This window comes from Anolis sagrei, chromosome 8 (genome assembly GCF_037176765.1).
Source record: "Anolis sagrei isolate rAnoSag1 chromosome 8, rAnoSag1.mat, whole genome shotgun sequence".
NCBI lineage: Eukaryota > Metazoa > Chordata > Lepidosauria > Squamata > Dactyloidae > Anolis > Anolis sagrei.
The window spans coordinates 4621678-4646325 of NC_090028.1; the positions used below are offsets into that span (position 1 = coordinate 4621678).

The following is a 24648-nucleotide window of genomic DNA, read 5'->3' on the forward strand; positions in this document are numbered from 1 at the left end:
GGAAGGGAAAGGGAAAATATATGAAGAAGGGAGGAAAGGAAAATAAGGGAAGGAAGAGAGGAAAGGGGAAAATATATGAAGAAGGGAAGGGAAGGAAATTAAAGGAAAGGAGGGGAAAGGGGAAAATATATGAAGGAAGGAAGGGGAGGAAATGAAAATAAGGGAAGAGAGGAATGGGGAAAATATCTTAGGGGAGAGGAAGAAGGGAGGGGGGGAGGGAAGGAAAAATAAGGGAAGGAAGAGAGGAAAGGGGGAAATATATGAAGAAGGAAGGGGAGGAAATGAAAAATAAGGGAAGGGAAGGGGAAAACATGAAGAAGGGAGGAAAGGAAAATAAGGGAAGGAAGAGAGGAAAGGGAAAATATATTAGGGGAGGAAAAGAAAGGGAGGGGAGAGGAGGAAAGGAAAAATAAGGGAAGGAAGGGAAGGGGGAAATATATGAAGAAGGGAGGAAAGGAAAATAAGGGAAGGAAGAGAGGAAAGGGGAAATATATGAAGAAGGAAGGGAGGGATGGGGAGGAAAGGAAAAATAAGGGAAGGAAGGGAAGGGGAAAATATATGAAGAAGGGAGGAAAGGAAAATAAGGGAAGAGAAGAAAGGGGAAAATATACTGGGAGAGAAAAGGATGGAAGGAGAGGAAATGAAAATAAGGGAAGAGAGGAAAGGGGGAAATATATTAGGAAGGAAGGAAGGAAGGGGAGGAAAGGAAAAATAAGGGAAGAAAGAGAGGAAAAGGGAAAATATATGAAGAAGGAAAGAAGGGGTGGAAAGGAAAATAAGGGAAGGAAGAGAGGAAAGAGGAAAATATATTAGGGGATAAGGAAGGAAGGGGAGGAAAGGAAAATAAGGGAAGATTGTAATGGGGAAAATATATTAGGGGAGAAGGAAGGAAGGAAGGGGAGGAAAGGGAAGGAATAGAGAAATGGGGAAAATATATTAGGGGAGAGGAAGGGAGGGAGAGGAGGAAAGGAAAAATAAGGGAAAGAAGAGAGGAAAGGGGAAAATATATGAAGAAGGAAAAAGGGGAGGGGAGGAAAGGAAAATAAGGGAAATATATGAAGAAGGAAGGAAGGGGAGGAAAGGAAAACAAGGGAAGGAAGAGAGTAATGGGGAAAATATATTAGGGGAGAAAAAGGGAGGGAAGGAAAAATAAGGGAAGGAAGAGGAAAAGGAAAAATATATGAAGAAGGAAAGAAGGGGAGGGGAGGAAAGGAAAATAAGGGAAAGAAGAGAGAAAAGGAAACATGAAGAAGGGAGGAAAGGAAAATAAGGGAAAGAAGAGAGGAAGGGAAATATATGAAGAAGGAAAATAAGGGAAGGAAGAGAGGAAAGGGGAAAATATATTAGGGGAGAAGAAGGAAGGGGGGGAGAGAGAGAGAATATGGTGGAAGATCCAGTGATTCCTAGCAAAACTATAATAATCAAACCCACAGAAGTTAAACCCACACAGCGAAAGGCCGACTGTACTAACATGTTGTATAGCACTTAAATTAATTTTGGGCTATCTTTAATTGGATATACACCTTCAATAACAAAAAGGCACAAAGTAGTAGCAGAAGCTGAAATGTCAAAATAATAAGGTAAGTTTTATGTCACTTGTGTTGTAGCCCTTTACAAGGTTCCTGGATGTCAATGACATATTTGTGGATGATTCCAGGTTTGCATTGTCTATTATCAAATAATCCACTGTGTAGCCAGCATTATCTTTGTGCCGAGGAAGCCCCTCGCTGTGTGACTTTTTCTCCTTTTCTACATGGAAACACTATGGTTTAATGCGGTTTTGAAGGTGCAACCGGTGCTTATTCGCACATCAAGCGGGTGTTACCAAAGGTGCGAAAGCAGCATCTCCATTGTTACACCTGAGGCTCTCAGGAAGTTAGCAGCTGTAACAACCGTCTTGCGGCTTTTCTTCGCAGCAGAGGCTCCATCCCTTTAACGGCAGGAATCGCTCAACCCAATAAGCAACAACGGGGTTTTCATTTTCCTTCTACTATAGCATAACTAGGATGAAAAGTGTTGGGCAATGCCTGGAAAAGTTCTCGATCTATTGCAAACTTGGAGAAGTCGCCAAGATGATTCTAGCCTTTGGAGAATAGAGTACAGATCATGACTAGGTGTCCAAGGAGTGGGTTTAGGTAAGCCTTTGGGATGGGGTGCCAAATTGGCCACAGGACGAAGGTGGTCACAAGACCTTCCCGGGGTTCATGAGGTGCTTGGGGTCCAGCGCCGCCTTGATCTGCCACATGGTGGCGAGTGCCACTTCGCCCACTTCCTCACGAAGGAGCTGCCGCTTGCCCAAGCCCACGCCGTGTTCGCCGGTGCAGGTGCCGTCCATCGCCAGCGCCCGCCTGAGGTTGGGGAAAAGGCACAAGCATTGAATTAGTCAACATGAGAGACCCAAATGCTCTTTGGAAAACATTGCACGAAAGAGATGGCATCAAGAAACGTTTATGGAGATGCTAATCTTCTCTGTATTGTTCCAATTTTAGTATATGCACTGCCAAACAGTTATTCAACTATTTAATGATCGCAGCCAGAATAGTGTTTGTGAAACCTGGGCAGCGCCGGGTCCCCAAACTAGTAGGAAATAAAATAAAATGGCTAGAGTCAGGCCTTACTTTCCCAGCCGCTCGGCAAAGTCCGCCACGCTCCTTCTGTGTCCTTCGTCTTCAGGATCGTGAATCAGGAGGCAATGGAAATTCCCGTCTCCGACGTGTCCAACAATGGGACCTGCGAATGCATCGTAAAAAAGAGAGCAGACCTAAACTGGTGCCACTCTTGGTGGGTTCGGACTACATCGCCTTTTAATCTCTGAGCCAATTACACTGTTCTACAAGTTTTCAGTTTTTCTCAGTTTCGGAAACGAAATGTGCGGTTTCCTAATAAATTTAACATGCTGAATTCAAATATAATAATTCAATGTGTTAATTGGCTCTGGTTTTTATGCAACAGCTATTTCAATTTTCTCCACAATAGGTAATTCGTTAATATTATAATGCACCTAACCTTACTGCATGTATATAAACCGTGAATATTTACTAAATTTTAGTCAAATTATATTGCCAATAGTTTATACATGAGAAATATTTATTTAATTAATCTATTGTTTATGTTTGTGCAGCAAGAAACTATATTAGTAGGCCTAATGCAGTTGAAAAGCCTGAAAGTTGAAATGTCGCTTTAATCGTGACTTTAGTTTATATCCCGTGTGCTTCTCTTGACTTTTCTTTTGTATTCAAGGAAAGGATTCCCTCTTCCAATGCTCCAGCAGTAGTCTGACAGCATTGACGGAGTCCATTGGCCTTGATCTCTTTTTTCCATAGTGCTTTATTTACACACATGCGAGGCATAACTACAGTCAAAAGAACAATGTAAAACGATGTTTAACGAGACTGTCTCCGTCTTCAACTGACTGACCCTCACCGTTCAAAAGTCTGGCCTTCTATAGGGCTTTCTGGCTTTTGCACACGGCACTAATACTGCGTCATCAAACTTTTTATTTCATTTATTTTATTTCACAGTTTTCTATACCGAGCTTCTCAACCTCATTGAGGGACTCAGCCCGGTTTCCAGCCATAAAAAACATATACACTCATTAAAATATCATATATCACAATTACAAAAAACTTTAAAATAACACTATGTCTAAAACTACTGTGGTCAGTCATCCTATTAAGATGGATCTACATCAACTTTCATCCAGGGTCCTATGGTGTTGTCTCATTCATCGAAGGCCTGACTCCACAGCCACGTCTTCACCCGTTTCCTAAATGTTAGGATGGATGGGGCGGTTCTGGCCTCCAGAGGGAGAGAGTTCCAGAGTCGCGGGGCCACCACCGAGAAGGCCCTGTCCCTCGTCCCCACCAGGCATGCTTGCGAGGGCGGTGGGACCGAGAGCAGGGCCTCTCCAGATGATCTTAATAATCTTGATGGTTCGTAGGGGAGAATACGTTCGGAGAGGTAAACAGGGCCGGAGTATTCTAGAATCTTCCATAGTGTAAGTCGCAACATGCATTTTTTCAACCATACGTGATCACGTGATTGCTTATATCATAAAAACTAGAGCCAATATACATTTTTAAATGTCATTTTTGTTTTCAGCACCCCAAAATCATAAAAGAACAACTATTTTCAGGTCCGCAACTTTTTCTCCGTTGAACAGTGTTATTAGCTGACGATATTTCCCCCCCTTTCTCTCACTGTTGACAAAAATATTGGAGAAATATTTACTCCACCGGAGACTTTGGCCTCAAAGTCACTTGGCCAAGTCCACATTGTAAACTTCAGGATGAACAGAGAGTCTGTCCACAAGACTCCCGCTTTGTTAATAAGGCAAAACTATTGGACACTAACATTTCCTTGCGGTATTTTGTGGCAGGATGCCTTTGATTTGCCTTGTTTAAATATCTGAAAGGATGTCATAAGGAAGAGAGAAGAAGCCTGTTTTCTACTGCCCTGGAAGCTAAGACTCAGAGCAATGGGTTCAAATCCCAAGAAAGGTGATTCCATTGAACCTTAGGAAGAACTTCCTGACTGTAACTAGAGCTATCCAATAGTGGAACTCTCTGCCTTTGGAGGCTTTTAAACAGAGGCTGGATGGCCATCTGTCGGGGGTGATTTGATTACTTTTCTCACCCCTGGGGTGACTCAAAGCGGGTTTTTTTAACAGTATTTTTATTCATTTATTTGCAGTATTTGTATTGATTTATTTATTTATAGTATATTTATTTATTTATTTATTTATTTTATTTACTTATTATTATTATTACTATTATTATTCACAGTAGTTGTATACCGCCTTTCTCACCCCTGGGAAGCCTCAAAGCGGTTTTTCCCCAGTATTTTTATTTATTTATTTGCAGTATTTGTATTTATTTATTTGTTTACAGTATTTTTATTCATTTATTTATTTGCAGTATTTGTATTTATTTGTTTGTTTACAGTATTTTTATTCATTTATTGATTTGCAGTATTTGTATTTATTTATTTGTTTACAGTATTTTTATTTATTGATTTGCAGTATTTTTATTTATTTGTTTACAGTATTTTTATTTTTTATTTATTTTCAGTATTTGTATTTATTTGTTTACAGTATTTGTATTTATTTATTTATTTGCAGTATTTGTATTTATTTATTTGTTGACAGTATTTGTATTTATTTATTTGTTTGCAGTATTTTTATTCATTTATTTGTTTGCGGTATTTGTATTTATTTATTTGTTTACAGTATTTTTATTCATTTATTTATTTGCAGTATTTGTATTTATTTATTTGTTTGCGGTATTTGTATTTATTTATTTGTTTGCAGTATTTTTATTCATTTATTTGTTTGCGGTATTTGTATTTATTTATTTGTTTACAGTATTTTTATTCATTTATTTATTTGCAGTATTTGTATTTATTTATTTGTTTACAGTATTTTCATTCATTTATTGATTTGCAGTATTTTTATTTATTTATTTATTTGCAGTATTTGTATTTATTTATTTTTTACAGTATTTTTATCTATTTATTTGTTTGCAGTATTTTTATTTATTTATTTATTTATTTGCAGTATTTATATTCCGGGCCGGGCTGCAGCACAGCTGGTTAATCGCCAGCAGCAGTAGATCACTGCTGACTGGAAGGTGGCAAGTTTGAAGCCCAAGTCGGATTGAGCAACTGACTGTTAGCCTAGCTCACTGTCCACCTGAGCAGTTCAAAAACAACTGTTGAGCTGTGAGTAGAGAAATTCGTCACCGCTTAGCGGGGAGGTATTTTATGGCACCATAAAAATGCCGGGGATTAAAGAACAATGGAAGGAAAATTCTGCAATCAAAAGGTTCTCGTCGTTATAGCGGATGGAGCGACAGCACCCCCCTGTGGCTGAAATTGAGCATAACCTCCAGGCGCCAAAATTGGAAAATGCCAAAATACTTTTGTCTGTCTTTCTGTCCTGTATGTCTAAAAACTGGTACTGAGTGCTTGCTGAGTATGTGTGCATGGTGATCCGTTTCGCACATCATTTCACATACTTTTTATGGATTCTGCATTTCTGGGAAGGATTGACCCGGCTTTCTGTTGCAGAAGAGAAATCCATCTCTTTGTTGCTTTCAACCCATTGGCTCCTTACCTATAATCTTGGACTCCAGCAAGTCTTTCTTGGTTTCCACCAATATTTCGGGGAGGCGGGAGATCGGGACGCAGACGTCCGTGGAGTAGCCCTGCAAGTGGAGAAAGGAAGAAAGAAAGCTTTATAGAATATACTAGCTGTCCCCTGCCAGACGTTGCTGTGGCCAGTCTGGTGATCTGGAATATAAAGTAATGAGAAAGTGTTGGTTTCTAATATATGTAATTCCTTTCTGCTTGTGGGTAAACAGTATTTCTTGATGTTTCTTTGTCAGTGTTGATGTGGAGAGTGTCTGGTTTGCCTACTCTGGAATATGCAACATATCATAGTCCTTCTTTAAGGGTCTCTTTCAAATCTATAATCTGTGTGTATGAGAGAGAATCATCTCTATCTATCTATATTTATGACTGGATGGCTCTCTGTCAGGAGGGCTCTGATTACATTTTCTTGCCCTGGTGAAGAGAGTTGGACTGGATGGACTTAAGTATTTTCTGTTGGTCATGGGGGTTCTGTGTGGGAAATTTGCCCCATTTCTGTCGTTTGTGGGTTTCAGAATGCTCCTTAATTGTAGTGAACTATAAATCCCAGTAACTACAAATCCCAAATGTCAAGGTCTATTTCCTCCAAACTTCCATCTGTGTTCATATTTAGACATATGGAATTTTTGTGTCAAGTTTGGTCCAGATCCATCATTGTTTGAGTCCACAGTGCTCTCTGGATGTGGGTGAACTATAATTCCCAAACTCAAGGTCAATGCCCACCAAACCCTTCCAGTGTGTTCTGTTGGTCTTAGAAGTCCTGTATGCCATGTTTGGTTGAATTCCATCATTGGTGGAGTTCAGAATGCTCTTTAATTGTAGTGAACTATAAATCCCAGTAAGTACAAATTCCAAATGTCAAGGTCTATTTCCTCCAAACTCCATCTGTGTTCATATTTGGGCATATGGGATTTTTGTGTCAAGTTTGGTCCAGATCCATCATTGTTTGAGTCCACAGTGCTCTCTGGATGTAGGTGAACTACAACTCCCAAACTCAAGGTCAATGCCCATCAAACCCTTCCAGTGTGTTCTGTTGGTCTTAGAAGTCCTGTATGCCATGTTTGGTTGAATTCCATCATTGGTGGAGTTCAGCATGCTCTTTGATTGTAGGTGAACTATAAATCCCAACAACTACAACTCCCAAATGTCAAGGTCTCTTTTCCTTAAACTCCATCTGTGTTCATATTTGGGCATATGGAATATTCATGCCAAGTTTGGTCGAGATCCATCACTGTTTGAGTCCACAGTGCTCTCTGGATGTGGGTGAAATATAATTCCCAAACTCAAGGTCAATGCCCACCAAACCCTTCCATTGTGTTCTGTTGGTCTTGGAAGTCCTGTATGCCATGTTTGGTTGAATTCCGTCATTGGTGAAGTTCAGAATGCTCTTTAATTGTAGTGAACTATAAATCCCAGTAACTACAAATCCCAAATGTCAAGGTCTATTTCCTCCAAACTTCCATCTGTGTTCATATTTAGACATATGGAATATTTGTGTCAAGTTTGGTCCAGATCCATCACAGTTTGAGTCCACAGTGCTCTCTGGATATAGGTGAACTACAACTCTCAAACTCAAGGTCAATGCCCACCAAACCCTTCCAGTGTGTTCTGTTGGTCTTAGAAGTCCTGTATGCCATGTTTGGTTGAATTCCATCATTGGTGGAGTTCAGCATGCTCTTTGATTGTAGGTGAACTATAAATCCCAGCAACTACAACTCCCAAATGTCAAGGTCTATTCCCCCAAACTCCATCTGTGTTCACATTTGGGCATATGGAATATTTGTGTCAAGTTTGGTCCAGATCCATCATTGTTTGAGTCCACAGTGCTCTTTGGATGTGGGTGAACTATAATTCCCAAACTCAAGGTCAATGTCCACCAAACCCTTCCAGTTTTTTCTGTTGGTCATGGGACCCCTGTGTGCTAAGTTCGGCCGAATTCCATTATTGGTGGAGTTCAGAATGCTCTTTGATTGTAGGTGAACTATAAATCCCAGCAACGACAATTCCAAAATGACAGTCAATTTTTTTGAGTGGAGGACTGTTAGGTGTCTTGTGTCCAAATTTGGTGTCAATTCCCCCAGTGGTTTTCGAGTTCTGATGGTAGCACGAACTAACATTACATTTTTATTTATATAGACTAGCTGTCCCCTGCCAGACATTGCTGTGGCCCAGTCTATGTATATTATATTATCATAGCACACCTTGTCTCCTGTGCTATGCTAATAATATAATATAATGTAATGTAATATATTGCCTAGAGAAGACAATGATGCTGGGGAAAGTGGAAGGCAAAAGGAAGAGGGGCCAACCAAGGGCAAGATGGATGGATGGCATCCCTGAAGTGACTGGACTGACCTTGAGGGAGCTGGGGGTGGTGACAGCCGACAGGGAGCTCTGGCGTGGGCTGGTCCATGAGGTCACGAAGAGTCGGAGACGACTGAACGAATGAACAACAACAACAATATACTGTATATACATATAATATTTATAATAGTATAATGTAATGCATTATAAGATATTATAATTATATAGTTATATTACTTGTAATATTACTAATAATATTACAATATAATGGTATAGTACAAGATAGTAATCTTTAATACTGATATTGTAATGCTAATCTATATAAATAAAAATGTCATGTTCGTTTGTGGGATTAACAGAACTCAGAAACCACTGGGGGAATTGACACCAAATTTGGACACAAGACACCTAACAACCCAATCTATGTCCTTCACTCAAAAAATTGATCTTGTCATTTGGGAATTGTAGTTGCTGGGATTTATAGTTCACATACAAAGTGCATTCTGAACCCCACCAACAATGGAACTGAACCAAACTTGGCACACAGTTCTCCTATGACCAACAGAAAATACTGGTAGGGTTTGGTGGGCAGTGTCCTTTGGTTTTGGAGTTGTAGTTCACCTACATTCAGAGATCACTGTGGACTCAAACAATGATGGATCTGGACCAAACTCTACATGAATACTCAATAACCACTGGGGGAATTGACACCAGATTTGGACACAAGACACCTAACAGTCCAATGTATGTCCTTCACTCAAAAAAACAACAAAACCAAAAAGCAGAAAGGACTTCTAAACTGCATGTCCACAAAGGAGAAACTGCATGCCCACAAAGAGACCCATGGCCATACCCCCTCCTCCTCCTCGTGGGGAAACAGCCAACCATTAAAGCATGAGGTGCCAGGCGCACGTGCACGGCCACGGCCACGGCCACACACACACACACACACACACACACACACACAGAAGCGAGAGTGGGCACCATGGGAGTGGAGGTGGAGGCTTGCCGCATGGAGCCCCTTCTCTTTCCCTCCTATGTCAGTAGGGCGGTCTCCTCCTTCTCCTCCTCCTCCTCCTTTCCCTGTTGAGTGGCAGCAGCGGCAGCGGAGCCCCCAGGCAAGGAAGAAGGTGAGGAAGGTCGATGGTGCTTGAGAAGGGAAGGGAGTGAGGACCTTCCTTCTCTTCCTCACTCCCTTCCCTTCTTTCCTCCCTCTCCTTCCTTCCTCCCTTTCTTTCCTTTTCTTCTTTCCTTCTCCTTCCTTTCCTTCCTTCCCTTCCTTCCTGCCCCTCCTTCCTTCTTCCTTTCTTTCCTCCCTTCCTTTCCTCCTTCTTTCCCTTTCTTTATTTCCTTCTCCTTCATTTCCTTCTCTCCCTCCTTTCTTCATCCCCCTCCTTCCTTTCCCTCCCTCCCTCCTTCCTTCCTTCCTTCCTTCCTTCCTTCCTTCCTTCCTTCCTTCCTTCTCCTTCCTTCCTTCCTTCCTTCTTTCCCTCCTTCCCTCCCTCCCTTTATTTTTTGTTCCTTCCTCACCCTCCTTCCTTTCTTCTTCCTTCATTCTCCTTCCTTCCTTCCTTCCTGTCCCTCCTCCTTTTCCTTCCTTTCCTTCTTTCCCTCCTTCCCTTCTTTCCCTCCTTCCCTCCCTTTCTTTTTTGTTCCTTCCTCTCCCTCCTTCCTACTTCCTTTCCTTCTTTCTATGTAATATATAAATACAGTGTTAAATGGGACACTCAGAAAGTAACAAGAGAAAGAGGAAAAGAGGGAATGAATGAAGGAGGAAAAGGAGGAAGCAAGGAAGGAGACAAGGAGGGAGGGAAAGAAGGAAGGAAAGAAAGAAAGGCAGAGAAGCAAGGAAGGAGAGAAGGAAATAAAAAAGTGAAGGAAAAAGAGAGGGAAGGAAGGAGAGAAGGAACGAAAGATTGGGAAGGAAGGAAGGAGAGAAGGAAGGATATAACCAAAGAGCAAAGAAAGAGAGGAAAGAAACAGGTAGAGATGGAAGAAAGAAGAGAAATAGGAAAGAAAAAGAGGGAAGGAAGGAGAGAAAGAGGGAGGGAAAGTTGGCCACAGCAACGCGTGGCCGGTACAGCTAGTAATATAATATATTGTATGTATGTATGTATGTATGTATGTATGTATATATGTGTGTGTGTGTGTGTGTATTGTAAACCGCTTTGAGTCGCCTTCGGGGTGAGAAGGGCGGCGTATAAATGTTGTAAATAAATAATAAATAAATATTTTGTGTTTTATGTGTGTATATATATGTTTATGTCTGTGCATATATTTGTGTATATGTGTATATATGTGTGTATACATCTGTATATTTTTGTGTTTTTGTGTGTTTATATGTGTAATGTATATGTGTGTGTTTGTGTATATGTATATATGTGTATATGTATATATGTTATGTTTGTATGTTCTTGTATATGTGTGTGTGTGTATATGAATGTGTGCATGTGTATATGTATATGAGTGTATGTGTATATGTATATATGATTTTTTTTGGGGTGGTGGTGGTTAAGTCCATTCTGCTGGGTTTCTGTGTAGTGTGTGTGTTTAGGGATGATGGACACTCGTTGGACTGTTACACATTCATACACATTGACATTGTGTCAGAATTTCATGTCAATTCATCCTATGGTTTCTGAGTTATGTTTCTTCCACACACTAACATTACATTTATAGATAGATAGATAATAATATATAATGATACATTGAGACTTTTAGAAAGTCAAAAAACACCAAGCGACGCACCTTCCATCCGGGGCGGAGCGCCAGGGCTGCGTACCAGGCGTTGTGCCGCGCCGACCATAGTTGATTCCGGGCCTCCTGCTCTTGTGCCCATGCGAAGTCTGACCCGCCGTTCGACTTCACAATCTCCCCTGCGAAGGCAAGCTTTGGCTCAAAGCCCCACTGCAGTGGTTTAGCTTGGGACGTCACGTAGAGTTATGGTGGGAGCATTCCCAAGATTAGTTCAGATACGTACCTGCCGCTTGGACCTGCTCTGCAACGCCGTGCTCACTGCCGTGAAACTCCAGAAACAGCGTGGGTAGCTCCGCGTAGTTGAGGTTGCTGTAGCGGTTGCAGGCGCCCATCATCACGTCGTCCAGGAATTCTGGAAATATTGGAATACATGCGCCGGATGGAACATATCCAGCGAAGGGCGACCAAATTAGAAGCCGTGAATCTCTAGATGTGTCCAAAACTGGACACTGGTCACGGTCCCTGGAGAGGCAGGGACTCCACTCACCGATGCGTGCCACGGGGATGCCAGCCTGCAGGACCTGGACGGTGCTGTCCACGGCCTCTTTGACAGAGGGGAAGGCGCACACGGCAGCCACAGTCGCTTCAGGTACACCGTGCAGGCGCAGCGTAGCCTGAGTGATGAGGCCCAAGGTGCCCTCCGAGCCCACAAACAGCCCCGTCAGGTGGTAGCCGGCCGCGCTCTTCCTACGCAGGAGGGAAGAGGAGGAAAGCCTTGCAATACTGTAGTTTGAAGTACGATTTAGTCGGCCTTTTAATATTGAGCAGAAAAGCAAGTGTCATTCCAGATGTTGTTGGACTGTACCTCCCGGCATTCCTCTCCAAAGGCTGTACTATCTAGAGCTGATGGGAGATATAGTCATATAGGCTTACAAAAGGCACAATTTGATGCCTACACAATAATACAGATAGACATATATAAACAGCAATTAAAACAGTTATAACAGTTAAAACAATCAATTATATATCACAATCAATAAAACTAATCTCATGCTCAGTATTTGACAACTCAGAGTCCATAAATTCATTCCACATTGTCCATTCCTATCAGTTGTCGTTGTCCTTTATTTATCTGCCAGATTGCCCAAACGCCTGGTCCCAAATGCATGTTTTTAATTTCCTTCTAAAGGAAAGGAGGGATGTCGATGATCTGATTTCCACGGGGAGTGAATTCCACAGGTGAGGGGCCACCACCGAGAAGGCCCTGCTCCTCGTCCCCGCCAATCTCACTTGTGATAAAGGCGGGGCCGAGAGCAGGGCCTCCCCAGAAGATCTTAAACTCCGAGGTGGGACGTAGAGGGAGATGCGTTCGGACAGATACACTGGGCCAGAACCGTATAGGGTTTTGTAGGTCAAAACCAGCACTTTGAATTGTGCTCGGAACTGTGTTGCCACCACATGTTCCATGACTTTGCTCAAGTAGGGGATATTGGAAACTGGCCGAAAGTTGTCTAATTGAGTGGGGTCCAGTGATGGCTTTTTCAACAGCGGTTTTATGATAGCTTGTTTTAAGCTCGCTGGAAACTTTCCCTCCTGTAAGGAGGCATTAACCACCACCTTCACCCACTCTGCCTAACCCCCTCTGGCTTCTTTTATCAGCCAGGATGGGCAGGGATCTAGGATGCATGTGGTGGGTCTCACCTCTCCAAGGATTCTGTCCACATCCTCAAGCTGAACCAATTGAAATGAATCCAACAAAACTGGACAAGCAGATGCTCGTGTTACATCCTCAGAGACTGCTGTTAATATGGCGTCGAAATCAGACCGAATCAGTGCAACTTTATCTGCAAAGAATCGAGCAAATGCTTCACAGCGAGCCAACGAGCTATCAGGGATCTCCCTTTTTGGCGGATTTAACAGACCCCTGACAACTCGGAATAGCTCTGCTGGACGATTTTTCGCAGATGCAATATTGGCAGCAAGAGATGATTTTTGTGCCGCCACTATTGCCACATTCAGATGTGTTTGGGCTGATTTGGTAGGTCTCTGAGGCCACACGCGCTCTAGCCACCTCTTCTTTCGCTTCATCGCTGCCATCTCCTCAGTGAACCAAGGGGCAGGTTTAGCTCGGTTACTCGAGAGGGGGCGTTCCAGAGCGATCGTGTCTATTGCCATAGTCATTCCACTGTCCCAGTGAGAGACCAAAGCATCGACAGAATCGCTAGCCAAGGAGGTGGGAAATTCCCCAAGGGCCATCAGGAAGCCATTTGGATCCATAAGTCTATTGGGGCAGACCATTCTAATGGGTCCACCACCCCTGTGGAGGTTAGGAGGCACAGTAAGTCTAAACCTAATCAGGTGGTGATCGGTCCATGGCAATGGAGCGATGGTCAGCTCCTCCACCCCGTCACCGTCATCCCATCCCTGGGAGAAGACCAAATCCCGTGTGTGCCCGGCACTGTGGGTGGGACCAGATACTAATTGGGACAGGCCCATGGTTGCCATGGCGGCCATAAAATCCTGAGCCGCACCTGAAAGAGAGGTCTCGGCATGGACGTTGAAATCTCCCAGGACTAAAAGCCGTTGGGAGCTCAACGCCAAGTCCGAGACCACTCCTGCTAGCTCAGGTAAGGAGACTGTCGTGCAGCGGGGTGGTTGGTACACTAACAGAATCCCTATCCTGTCCCGGTCGCCTATCCTAAAGCCGGCACACTCAAAGGAAGATGACTGTGGGATGGGGCACCTGATCAGGGGGATAAAATCCTTATAGACCACTGTGACTCCGCCTCCCCGCCCTCCAGGCCTTGGTTGGTGCTGCACAGAGTAACCTGGCGGACAGAGCTGGGTGAGATTCACCCCTCCTCCCTTGTCTACTCAGGTCTCTGTTATACAAGCCAGGTCAGCTTGTTCTTCCAGGATTAGATCTTGAATAATAGAGGTTTTCCCATTTACCGACCTGGCATTGAATAGCACCACCTTCAACCTGGAGGGGCCACCATCCTGGCACCTCAGCTGTATCTTGTCAGGAGGGTATTTTGGAGTTGTCAATATATCCCCGTTAATTTCAGGCCGAATAGGTTGTTGGATTGTAGTGTGAGTAATCTTTGGAATTGCCAATGTTCTGTTGTAAGTTTTGGGCCGAATTTGCTTTTGTCTTGAATCATTAGTGTATTTAGAAGTTGCCAATTTGTTGTTGTAAATTTTGGGCCAAAATGCGTATTTTGTTCTCCCTTTCCCGTATCTCCCTCTACCTGTCACCACCTCTATAGTGGCCCCCCCACCCGCGGAACCCCCCCCCCCCCCCCGGGGAAACTCCCTTCACTTTCCACAACTGTTGTTTCAGTTGTTAATATTTGATAACAGTCATTGTTATAATTACATGTATCTGGACCCTAGTATTCCCACCCCTTAATGCTTCCTGATTCTTCCAGTATACCAACGATTGTAAAGTGCTCTTGTACAACAATAGAAGGAAAAAATAACTGGTAGAAAGTCAATAGCAGCAAGAGTGGCATAAGTGGTGACATGAGAAATAAAGTGCTGGTAGCTTTGCAGTATATCTAAATAGATCTAAAGTGAAGGGCCATGGGTTTCCTTGGTATACCACCTACCTGGGCCTGCGGTTCCGCCCGGCTGTGTGGAGTACCTTCCCGTCAGGCAGCACCACCTGCAGGTTGAGCACATTCTGGCGCATGGTGCCATAGCGAACAGCGTTGGTGCCAGAGGCTGCGGTGGCCGCCATGCCGCACAGAGAGGCATCTGCTCCAGGGTCTGCAAATGGAAAAGGACCATGAGATGGAGTAGCAAGAGACCACTGGCCATCCAAAATCCATTCATGGTCTGGCCAAGATAACCTGCACCAGTTTCTCCCAGTTCAGCACGGAAAAGGGCCAAGAAACCCACCAAGAAGCACAACCTTGGATGTTCCTATGTGTCTTTATTGCTTTAGCTAAGTTGCTCTACTGCTGGCACTAGAAGCTTCAGGTCTGCTGAACTGCTGCTAATGCTGTTGTTTCTGATTTACATTTTAAAACTGTTGTTTCCTTTTTTGGAAATTGCCCAACGGGTTCCCCTGCACTCAATAGGGTCTGGTATATCCCTAGCAGGTGCTGCAGGTGACCATTTGGCCTCCAGCCCCAGTGCAATAGCCACGCATTGTTTTCCCTTTCTCCAAAATGGAGGACAGACGTACCAACTGGAAACCAGAGCCCGCTTCCACGCAGGAAGTTGTTCAGAGTCTTGCGGGTCACTCCGGGTTCAACGGTGACGGTGAAGTCCTCTGGGTTCAGATCCGAGATCTGGTCCATTTGGGTCAAATCGAAGCAAATACCACCCTGACCATGGAAATCAGGAAAATCAAGGAGGGGAGGGGAGAGCAAGGTCGTTTAGCCCAAAAAATTGTGAGCATGAGATCTAAGTCGGGTAATATATGGAACCAGAACTCATGGGAGTAGTTTGCCCATTTCTGGAGCTCCAACAGCGTGCTTCCATCTCATACTCTGAGGAATATTCCCCTCATTGCCGCTCTCACCTGTGATCCATCCTCCTCCCCAATTCACCTGTGAGTCTCCATCTAACCTGCACAGCGCCAACGCCGCCTTCCAGCCCGGTCCCGGTCCCAAAGGGGATGATGGGAGCCCCACGGCTGTAGCACGCTTGGGCCAGGAGGCTGACGTGTTCCACGTTCTGGGGCCAGACCACGGCATCTGGCGGACGGCACCTAAAACAGTGAGACAAGACTCAATTTGTTCCTGGGTTATCAATGTCATTTCCTAATTGGTTCTATCATAAAAAAACATGGAAAAGTTGATTAAACTGCCCAGACTTTGTTGTTGTTGTTGTTTTTGTGAGAGGGACAACTTGAACCACATTTTGCTATAGTTTTCCAGCCGTAATCCCCAGGTCAGTTATCTCCAGGTGCAGATTTTAATGAAGCCTTGAACAGAAGAAGTGTTTTTAGCCAGTAAAGACAAACAAACCAACAATTACGACACTCATCCAGAAATTAGAAGTGAAACCAAAGTTAAGGAAAAATCCGTTTCGAGCTGTTTGGGAAATAAGGCAGGGATATAAGTGCCAAGTACAGAATCTAACTTCAGACGAAGCAATGTTGGATTCACGTTAAGTTCTTCATGCCAATTTTCTGGATTCTTGTCTTTGTTCGATTCCTGGTTTAAGTGCCTTTGCTGTTATTTGCCGCTGAATTCAAATATCTAGTCTCGTGGACTCTCTTGGACTACTTCTCCTTGGACGAATTTGGCCTTTTTCTTCCCAATCGATTGGATTTGCTTTTTACTGTGGATTACTTTTTATTGCTTTGGCTTTTATTACCTTTTATTGCTTTGGCTTTTATTACCTTCAATAAACTGCTTGCTATTTTAACCCAATGGTGTGTGGTGTTTAAAGTCAGAGGGGATCCTGCTCTGGAGCAGAACACCAGGAACAGAACTTTTTTCCAAATTTTGTTGCATAGTGTAATCTATATATATAAATCTGTTAAGGGTGTTCAACGGGACAGCAAAACGTGAAAAACCCCGGACCAAAACTCCCCAAACTTGGCGCGCACATACCTCAACACACAAGGTATGCACAACTCTCATCAAAATAGTAAACAACATTTCAACAAACCTACAATTTCGAAAACAAAGGGAGCATGTGTAGAGGTGCCCCGGCGCGAGTCCCCCGCTGCACGCACATTGCCGGACAACGCTCCCTCGCTGCAAACCATGCCCCCTCCCTTCGCCGCCCCACCCCTACCCGCCCTGACTCAATTCTTTCCCTCCTCCACCTCCTCTGCCGCCGCCGACCACGCCCCCTCCACGGAAGCCACGCCCCCTCCCTTCGCCGCCCTGCCCTTTCTCACCCTGACTCAATCCTTCCCTCCTCCCACGCCCCCTCCGGGAAGTCACGCCCCCTTCCTTCGCCCCCCACCCCTTCCCGCACTTCCGCTCCCTCGCCTGTCAGTCTTGCTCCCAGCACTTCCGGCGGAACCGCCATAACAGCCGAGGCCTCGCCGAGCGACGCAGTGGTTGCAACCTCCTAGGCGGCGGGCCCAATCAAGGAAGAGGAAAAACATCGAAGGAATTAAGGAAACAGAGAAGGAAACATGGAAGCAAAGAGCGAAGGAAGGAAGGAAAGAGATAGAGAAGGAAGAAAAGAGAGAAAGAGGAAAAGAAGAGGGATGGAAAGAAATGGGTAGAGAAGGAAGGAAGGAGATAAGAAAGAAAAAGAAGGAAAGAGGAGCAAAGGAAGAAGAGAAAGAAAGAGAAAGAGGGGGGAAGGAAGGACAGACAAAAGGAAGAATGGAAACAAAAACCAAAGGAAGGAAGGAAGGAAAGAGGCAGAGAAGGAAGAAAGAGAAAGGGAAAGAAAAGAAAAAAGGAAGAAGGAAAGAGGAAGAGAAGGAAAGAAGAAAAGGGAATGAGGGAAAGAAGGAGAGAAAGAGGGAGGTAAGGTGGGCCACAGCAACGCGTGGCAGGGAAAGCTAGTATATACTATATGCTTTCGATCCCACCACCCTCGCAATCACGGTTGGTGGGGACGAGGGACAGGGCCTTCTCGGTGGTGGCTCCCCGGCTTTGGAACTCCCTCCCACTAGAGATTAGATCTGCTCCCTCCCTCCTGACTTTCAGGAAACTACTAAAGACCTGGCTCAAATGTGGCATTCGAGGACTGAATCTATAACCTCTGTCCACAAGGAAGGAGGATGATGAACTGTGACTATGACTATGACTGGATTGACGACTTGGCTTAGGTAATTGTAATGATGATGTTTTTATTGTACTTTATTGTACTATTTTAATCTGTAATGATGTTGCACCCTGTTGTACTGGATGATGAGTCATCCAGGCGTCCCCTGGGCAACGTCCTTGCAGACGGCAATTTCTCTCACACCAGAAGCGACTTGCAGTTTCTCAAGTCGCTCCTGACACGACAAAAAAACAAAACAACAACCCTGTTGTACTTATATATTATTGTATTTGCATATATGTTGTAAACCGACCTGAGTCCCTCGTTTGAGGTGAGAAGGCCGGTATAGAAAACTTCCAAATAAATAAATAAATAATAATATACCTGTGCATGGATTCATCATGGCCGTGTTGCTCGCGGACCGCAGAGGCCGTAGAGACGTTGGGACTCCCCACCACCGCTCTCAAGGAGTCAAGGAAGTTCTCTGTTAGCCAGTCCTTGGAGTGACAACATCAGGAGGAAGAATGCAGACAACAGACAAGGGAGGAATATTAGCAAAGCAAATGGTATCCATTTGGGTTTGGTCCTAAAGCCCACTTGGAGACCCATAGATGCTCAAGTCCCATTACACTGCATAATACTATTTTGTTCCTGAGTTATCAATGTCATTTCCTAATCGGTTCCACCATAAAAACATGGGAAACGTTAATGAAACTGCACAAACTTTGTTTGTTGTAGGAGGGACATCATCCTGCAGCACATTTTGCTATAATTTGTCAAAGAAGCCCGACATATTCAGTTTAGTTTGTGGCAGCCACAAAAATGAAGTTTCTGGAGGAAAACAACTACTTTCATATTTATGTATTTATTTATTTATTTGCTGCATTTGTTAACTGCCGTTCTCAGCCCTAGGGCGACTCAGGGCGGTGTACAACATATAAAAGACAATTTACAATAAGCCATAACGAAAAAACCAACATATCACTAATACACAATCATCTAATTACACTAAAATAATCCGCTCCGTCTTATCGTAGAATCATAAACCAATCTCGTAGTCCATATTCCGTTCCAGTTGTCATTACCAGTTAATATAGCACTCAGTTAAATGCTTTCTCAAATAGCCATGTCTTTAGGCTCTTACGGAAAGACATAAGGGAGGGCGCCTGTCTGATGTCAACAGGGAGAGTGTTCCACAGCCGGGGGGCCACCACCGAGAAGGCCCTCTCTCTCGTCCCCGCCAGACGTACCTGTGAGGCAGGCGGGATCGAGAGAAGGGCCTCCCCAGACGATCTCAAGGCCCTCGTGGGCTCATAGGCCGAGATGCGGTCCACAAGGTATTTTGGGCCGGAACCGTTTAGGGCTTTGTAGGATAACACCAGCACCTTAAATTGGGCCCGGTAGCAGATCGGCAGCCAGTGGAGCTGGAACAACAAGGGCGTTGTATGCTCCCTGCGCCCCGCTCCTGTTAGTAACATGGCTGCCGCGCGCTGGACTAGCTGAAGCTTCCGGGCCGTCTTCAAGGGCAGCCCGACGTAGAGAGCGTTGCAGTAGTCAAGGCGGGATGTGACCAGAGCGTGTACCACCGTGGCCACTCACAATTAAACAGGAAATAGTAAGTCCCGCACAATTAAACAGGAAATAACACTTCCAAACCAAGAACCAAAACACTTTTCAAACGTTGTTACATTGTGTAATATATATAAAATGTACCATAGATGAATATTTATTTATTTATCGTATCAGGAGCAAACCAAGGGTACAGTTGTAATGTATTTACGAAAACACAAAGGTTAAAAACTTTGTGTGGGCACCCACAGTGCTATGGAGCTATTAGGCAAACAACAGCAATAATTGGGTTGTTGTAGGTTTTTTCGGGCTATGTGGCCATGTTCTAGAGGCATTCTCTCCTGACGTTTCGCCTGCATCTATGGCAAGCATCCTGTGAAATATGTGTATATATGGAGCCCCTAGTGGCGCAGTGGGTTAAAGCACTGAGCTGCTGAGTTCGTTCACCGAAAGGTTGGCGGTTCAAATCCGGGGAGCGCGTGAGCTCCCGCTGTCAGCCCCAGCTTCTGCCAACCTAGCAGTTCGAAAACATGCAAATGTGAGTAGATCAATAGGTAAGCTCCGGCGGGAAGGTAACAGTGCTCCATGCAGTCATGGCAATGTCTACGGACAACGCCGGCTCTTCAGCTTAGAACTGGAGATGAGCACCAACACCCAGAGTCGGACATGACTGGACTTAATGTCAGGGGAAAACCATTACCTTTACATACATGGCAAATATTCAATCCCTTTGGGTTGTTGTAGGTTTTTTTGGGCTATATGGCCATGTTCTAGAGGCATTCTCTCCTGACGTTTCGCCTGCATCTATGGCAAGCACCCTCAGAGGTAGTGAGGTCTGTTGGAACTAGGAAAAAGGGTTTATATATGTGTGGAATGACCAGGGTGGGACAAAGGACTCTTGTCTGCTGGAGCTAGGTGTGAATGTTTCAACTGGCCACCTTGATTAGCATATAATGGCCTAAAAAACCTCTAAAATTACAACAGCAAAACAACAGAGAGGAAACAAAGAAGGACATCTAATCACCTCTCAACAAAAGATTGCTCCAGGCACTGCCAGGCCATCAAATGCTAAACCCTTTTTCCTAGTTCCAACAGACCTCACTACCTCTGAGGATGCTTGCCATAGATGCAGGTGAAACGTCAGGAGAGAATGCCTCTAGACTATGGCCATATAGCCCGAAAAACCTACAACAACCCTGTGTATATATTATATAAGTTCCACCTCGCAATTTAAGATCATCCGGGGAGGGCCTGCTCTTGCTCCCGTCAAAAGCGCAAATGCAGCTGGCGGGGACGAGGAGCAGGGCCTTCTCGGCTGTGGCCCCCCGCCTATGGAACACACTCCCAAAGGAGGTAAGATCCACTCCCTCGCTCCTGACCTTTAGAAAAAAAATTAAAATCATGGTTCTGGGACCAGGCTTTCGGACAATAGACGTATGCAGCTTTTAGTGGGACAAGGACTGGAACGGCGACTCGACTGAACTCAAAAACCACTGGGCGAATTGACACCACATTTGGACACAAGACACCTAACAACCCAAAGTATGTCTTTCACTCAAAAAAATTGATTTTGTCATTTGGGAGTTTTAGTTTCTGGGATTTATAGTTTACCTACAATGAAAGACCATTCTGAACTCCACCAACGATGGAATTGAACCAAACTTGGCACACAGTTCTCCCATCACCAACAGAAAATACTGGAAGGTTTTGGTGGCCAGTGTCCTTTGGTTTTGGAGTTGTAGTTCACCTACATCCAGAGAGCACTCCACCAGTGATGGAATTGAAGCAAATGTGGCATACAAGACTCCCATAACCAACAGAAAACACTAGAAGAGTTTGGTGGACACTGACCTTGAGTTAGGGAGCTGTAGTTCACTTACATCCAGAGATCACTGTGGATTCAAACAATGATGGATCTGGACCAAACTTGGCACGAATACTCAATATGCTCAAATATGAACACAGATGGAGTTTGGGGGGAAATAGACCTTGACATTTGGGAGTTGTAGTTACTGGGATTTATAGTTCACCTACAATCAAAGAGCATTCTGAACCCCACCAACGATGGAATTGAACCAAACTTGGCACACAGGACTCCCATGACCAACAGAAAACACTAGAAGGGTTTGATGGGCAGTGTCCTTTAGTTTTGGAGTTGTAGTTCACCTAAATCCAGAGATCACCGTGGACTCAAACAATGATGGATCTGGACCAAACTTGGCACGAATACTCAATATGCCCAAATGTGAACACAGATGGAGTTTGGGGGAAATAGACCTTGACATTTGGGAGTTGTAGTTGCTGGGATTTATAGTTCACCTACAATCAAAGAGCATTCTGAACCCCACCAATGATAGAATTGGGCCGAACCTCCCACACAGAACCCCCATGTGGGCCACAGCAACGTGTGGCAGGGGATGGCTAGTCTATATAAATAAAATGTAATGTTAGTTTGTGGGATTAACATAACTAAAAAACCACAGTTCTCCCATGACCAACAGAAAATACTGGAAGGGTTTGATGGGCAGTGTCCTTTGGTTTTGGAGTTGTAGTTCACCTAAATCCAGAGATCACTGTGGACTCAAACAATGATAGATCTGGACCAAACTTGGCACAAATATTCCATATGCCCAAATATGAACACAGATGGAGTTTGGGGGAAATAGGCCTTGACATTTGGGAGTTGTAATTACTGGGATTTATAGTTCACCTACAATCAAAGACCATTCTGAACCCCACCAACGATGGAATTGAACCAAACTTGGCACACAGGACTCCCATGACCAACAGAAAACTCTAGAAGAGTTTGATGGGCAGTGTCCTTTAGTTTTGGAGTTGTAGTTCACCTACATCCAGAGATCACTGTGGACTCAAACAATGATAGATCTGGACCAAACTTGGCACGAATACTCCATATGCCCAAATGTGAACACTGGTAGAGTTTGGGGAAAATAGAATCTTGACATTCGGGAGTTGTAGTTGCTGGGATTTATAGTTCACCTACAATCAAAGAGCATTCTGGACCCCACCAATGATAGAATTGGGCCAAATCTCCCACACAGAACAGCCATGTGGGCCACACAGCAATGCGTGGCAGGGGACAGCTTATATATGTGTGTGTGTGTGTGTGTGTGTGTGTTTGTGTGTAAAAGCAAATGCAATAACAACAACAACAACAACAACAACAACAACAACAGACTGTCAAGTATGCATGCATGTTTGCTAAACCCAGAAGCTGGATCTACACTGTGATACAAAGCAGTTTGGAACTGCATTAGGTGGTCAGTGTAGAAGACCCATGGGATGGAGTTCAATGCAGTTTGAAACTGCATTAAATGGTCAGTTTGCAGATCCAGATAATGGAGTTCAATGCAGTTCAGCCTGCATTAGATGGCCATGTAATGCACTTCAATGGACTTTGTAACTGCATTACATAAGTCAGGGTAGAGACCCATATCATGAAGTTCAATGCAGGCTGGAACTGCATTAAATGGTCAGTGCAGACCCATCTAACCTGCATTAGGTGGTCATATCATGGAGTTCAATGCAATATATGGTTAGTGTAGATCCATACAATGCATTCTAAGTTCAGTGTAGCTCCAGCCACTGGGGAGGGGGGGCCCTCCCTCTCCCTGCACCTTATCGCGGGATGATCCCGCGACAAGGTCTGTCCGCACGCACCTTGCTTGCTCCTCGAGAGTAGGCCCTGCAAGCAACAGATCCGAAGCTTCTCCTGAGAGCCATGACCCTGGGAAAGAAGGACAGAGGAACAGAAGGAAGGCCCGCCCCCAAAAATCTTAAGGTGGACCGGCTTGGTTGTGGCTGCATCCGCACTGGGAAGTTAACGCAGTTTGATACCGCTTCAAATGCCCTGGGATCATGGGAGCTGCAGTTTGCCTGAGCAGAGAAGGCTCAGGACCTTGTCAATCCCTTCCAGAAGGTACCCCCAAAGGGCATCTAGCCTAACCCCATTCAGTCAAGCAGGGGGGACACAATCAAAGCCCTCCCAATAGAGAGTCATGCAGTTCAAAAACTTCCAGAGATGTTTAATCCCTGCAAAAGTGCTGTAACCACTGTTGTAACTTCTCTAATTGGCACAATGTGTTGAATGGCTTGCAGTACCATAATTAATATCACTAAAATGGATAATTATGCCTTATAACAGTTCTCACCATAGATTATTGGCCGCTGTTTTTAGATAGATAGATAGATAGATAGATAGATAGATAGATAGATATCAGCTGTGCCCTGCCACGCGTAGCTGTGGCCTATAGTAAGAATTTTCGAAGTAGAGATAGATATCTGGACTATTATGAAAGAGAGGTACCTACCTATTCCTTCCCCCTTTTTCTTCCCTTTCCTCTCCTTTCTTCCTTCTATATTGCTTTCTTTCATCCTTCCTTCTCTCTTTCCTTCCTTCCCTTCCCCTTTCTCTACTTCTTCCTTTGTCCCCTTTCTTCCCTCCCTGTTTCCTTCCTTCTTTCACTTTTTATTTCCTTTGCTCCTTCCTTCCTTCCTTCTTTACCTCTTTCCTGCATTTCCCTCCCTTTTCCTTTCCTTTCTACTTTCTCTTCTTCCTTCCTTCGATACCTCTTTCTTTCCTTCCTTCTTTCCCTCTTTCCTTTTTTCCCTCCCTCATTCTCTCTCTTTTCTTCCTTCCCCCTTTCCCTCCCTCCTTTCTTCTCTCCTTCCATCCTTCCCTCTTTCCTTCCCCTGCCATGTGTTGCTGTGGCTCACATGGCTGTTCTGTGTGGGAGGTTTGGCCTAATTGTATCATTGGTGGGGTTCAGAATGCTCTGTGATTGTAGGTGAACTATAAATCCCAGCAACTACAAATCCCAAATGTCGAGATTCTATTTTCCCCAAACTCCACCAGTGTTCACATTTGGGCATATTGGGAGGGATAGCCAATAGTCCAGAGGACAGGAGCAGAATTCAAAACGATCTTGACAGATTAGAGAGATGGGCCAAAACTAACAAAATGAAGTTCAACAGTGACAAATGCAAGATACTCCACTTTGGCAGGAAAAACGAAATGCAAAGATACAGAATGGGTGACGCCTGGCTCGAGAGCAGTACGTGTGAAAAAGATCTTGGAGTCCTCGTGGACAACAAGTTAAACATGAGCCAACAATGTGATGTGGCGGCAAAAAAAGCCAATGGGATTTTGGCCTGCATCAAGAGGAGCATAGTGTCTAGATCTAAGGAAGTAATGCTACCCCTCTATTCTGCTTTGGTTAG

General features: G+C 44.3%; 1 protein-coding gene across 1 annotated transcript; it reads right to left on the minus strand.

Moving 5' to 3' along the window:
* Positions 1-1574: 1574 nt before the first annotated feature.
* Positions 1575-23191, minus strand: LDHD (lactate dehydrogenase D). Its single transcript, XM_060788313.2, has 11 exons — positions 23089-23191; positions 18223-18335; positions 15727-15868; positions 15341-15482; positions 14760-14919; positions 11696-11895; positions 11432-11560; positions 11200-11327; positions 6113-6203; positions 2619-2730; positions 1575-2348 (listed from the first exon to the last, which is right to left on the minus strand). The coding sequence occupies exons 1-11, from the start codon at positions 23149-23151 to the stop codon at positions 2183-2185; spliced, it is 1446 nt and encodes a 481-aa protein (XP_060644296.2). The 5' UTR covers positions 23152-23191; the 3' UTR covers positions 1575-2182.
* Positions 23192-24648: the final 1457 nt, after the last annotated feature.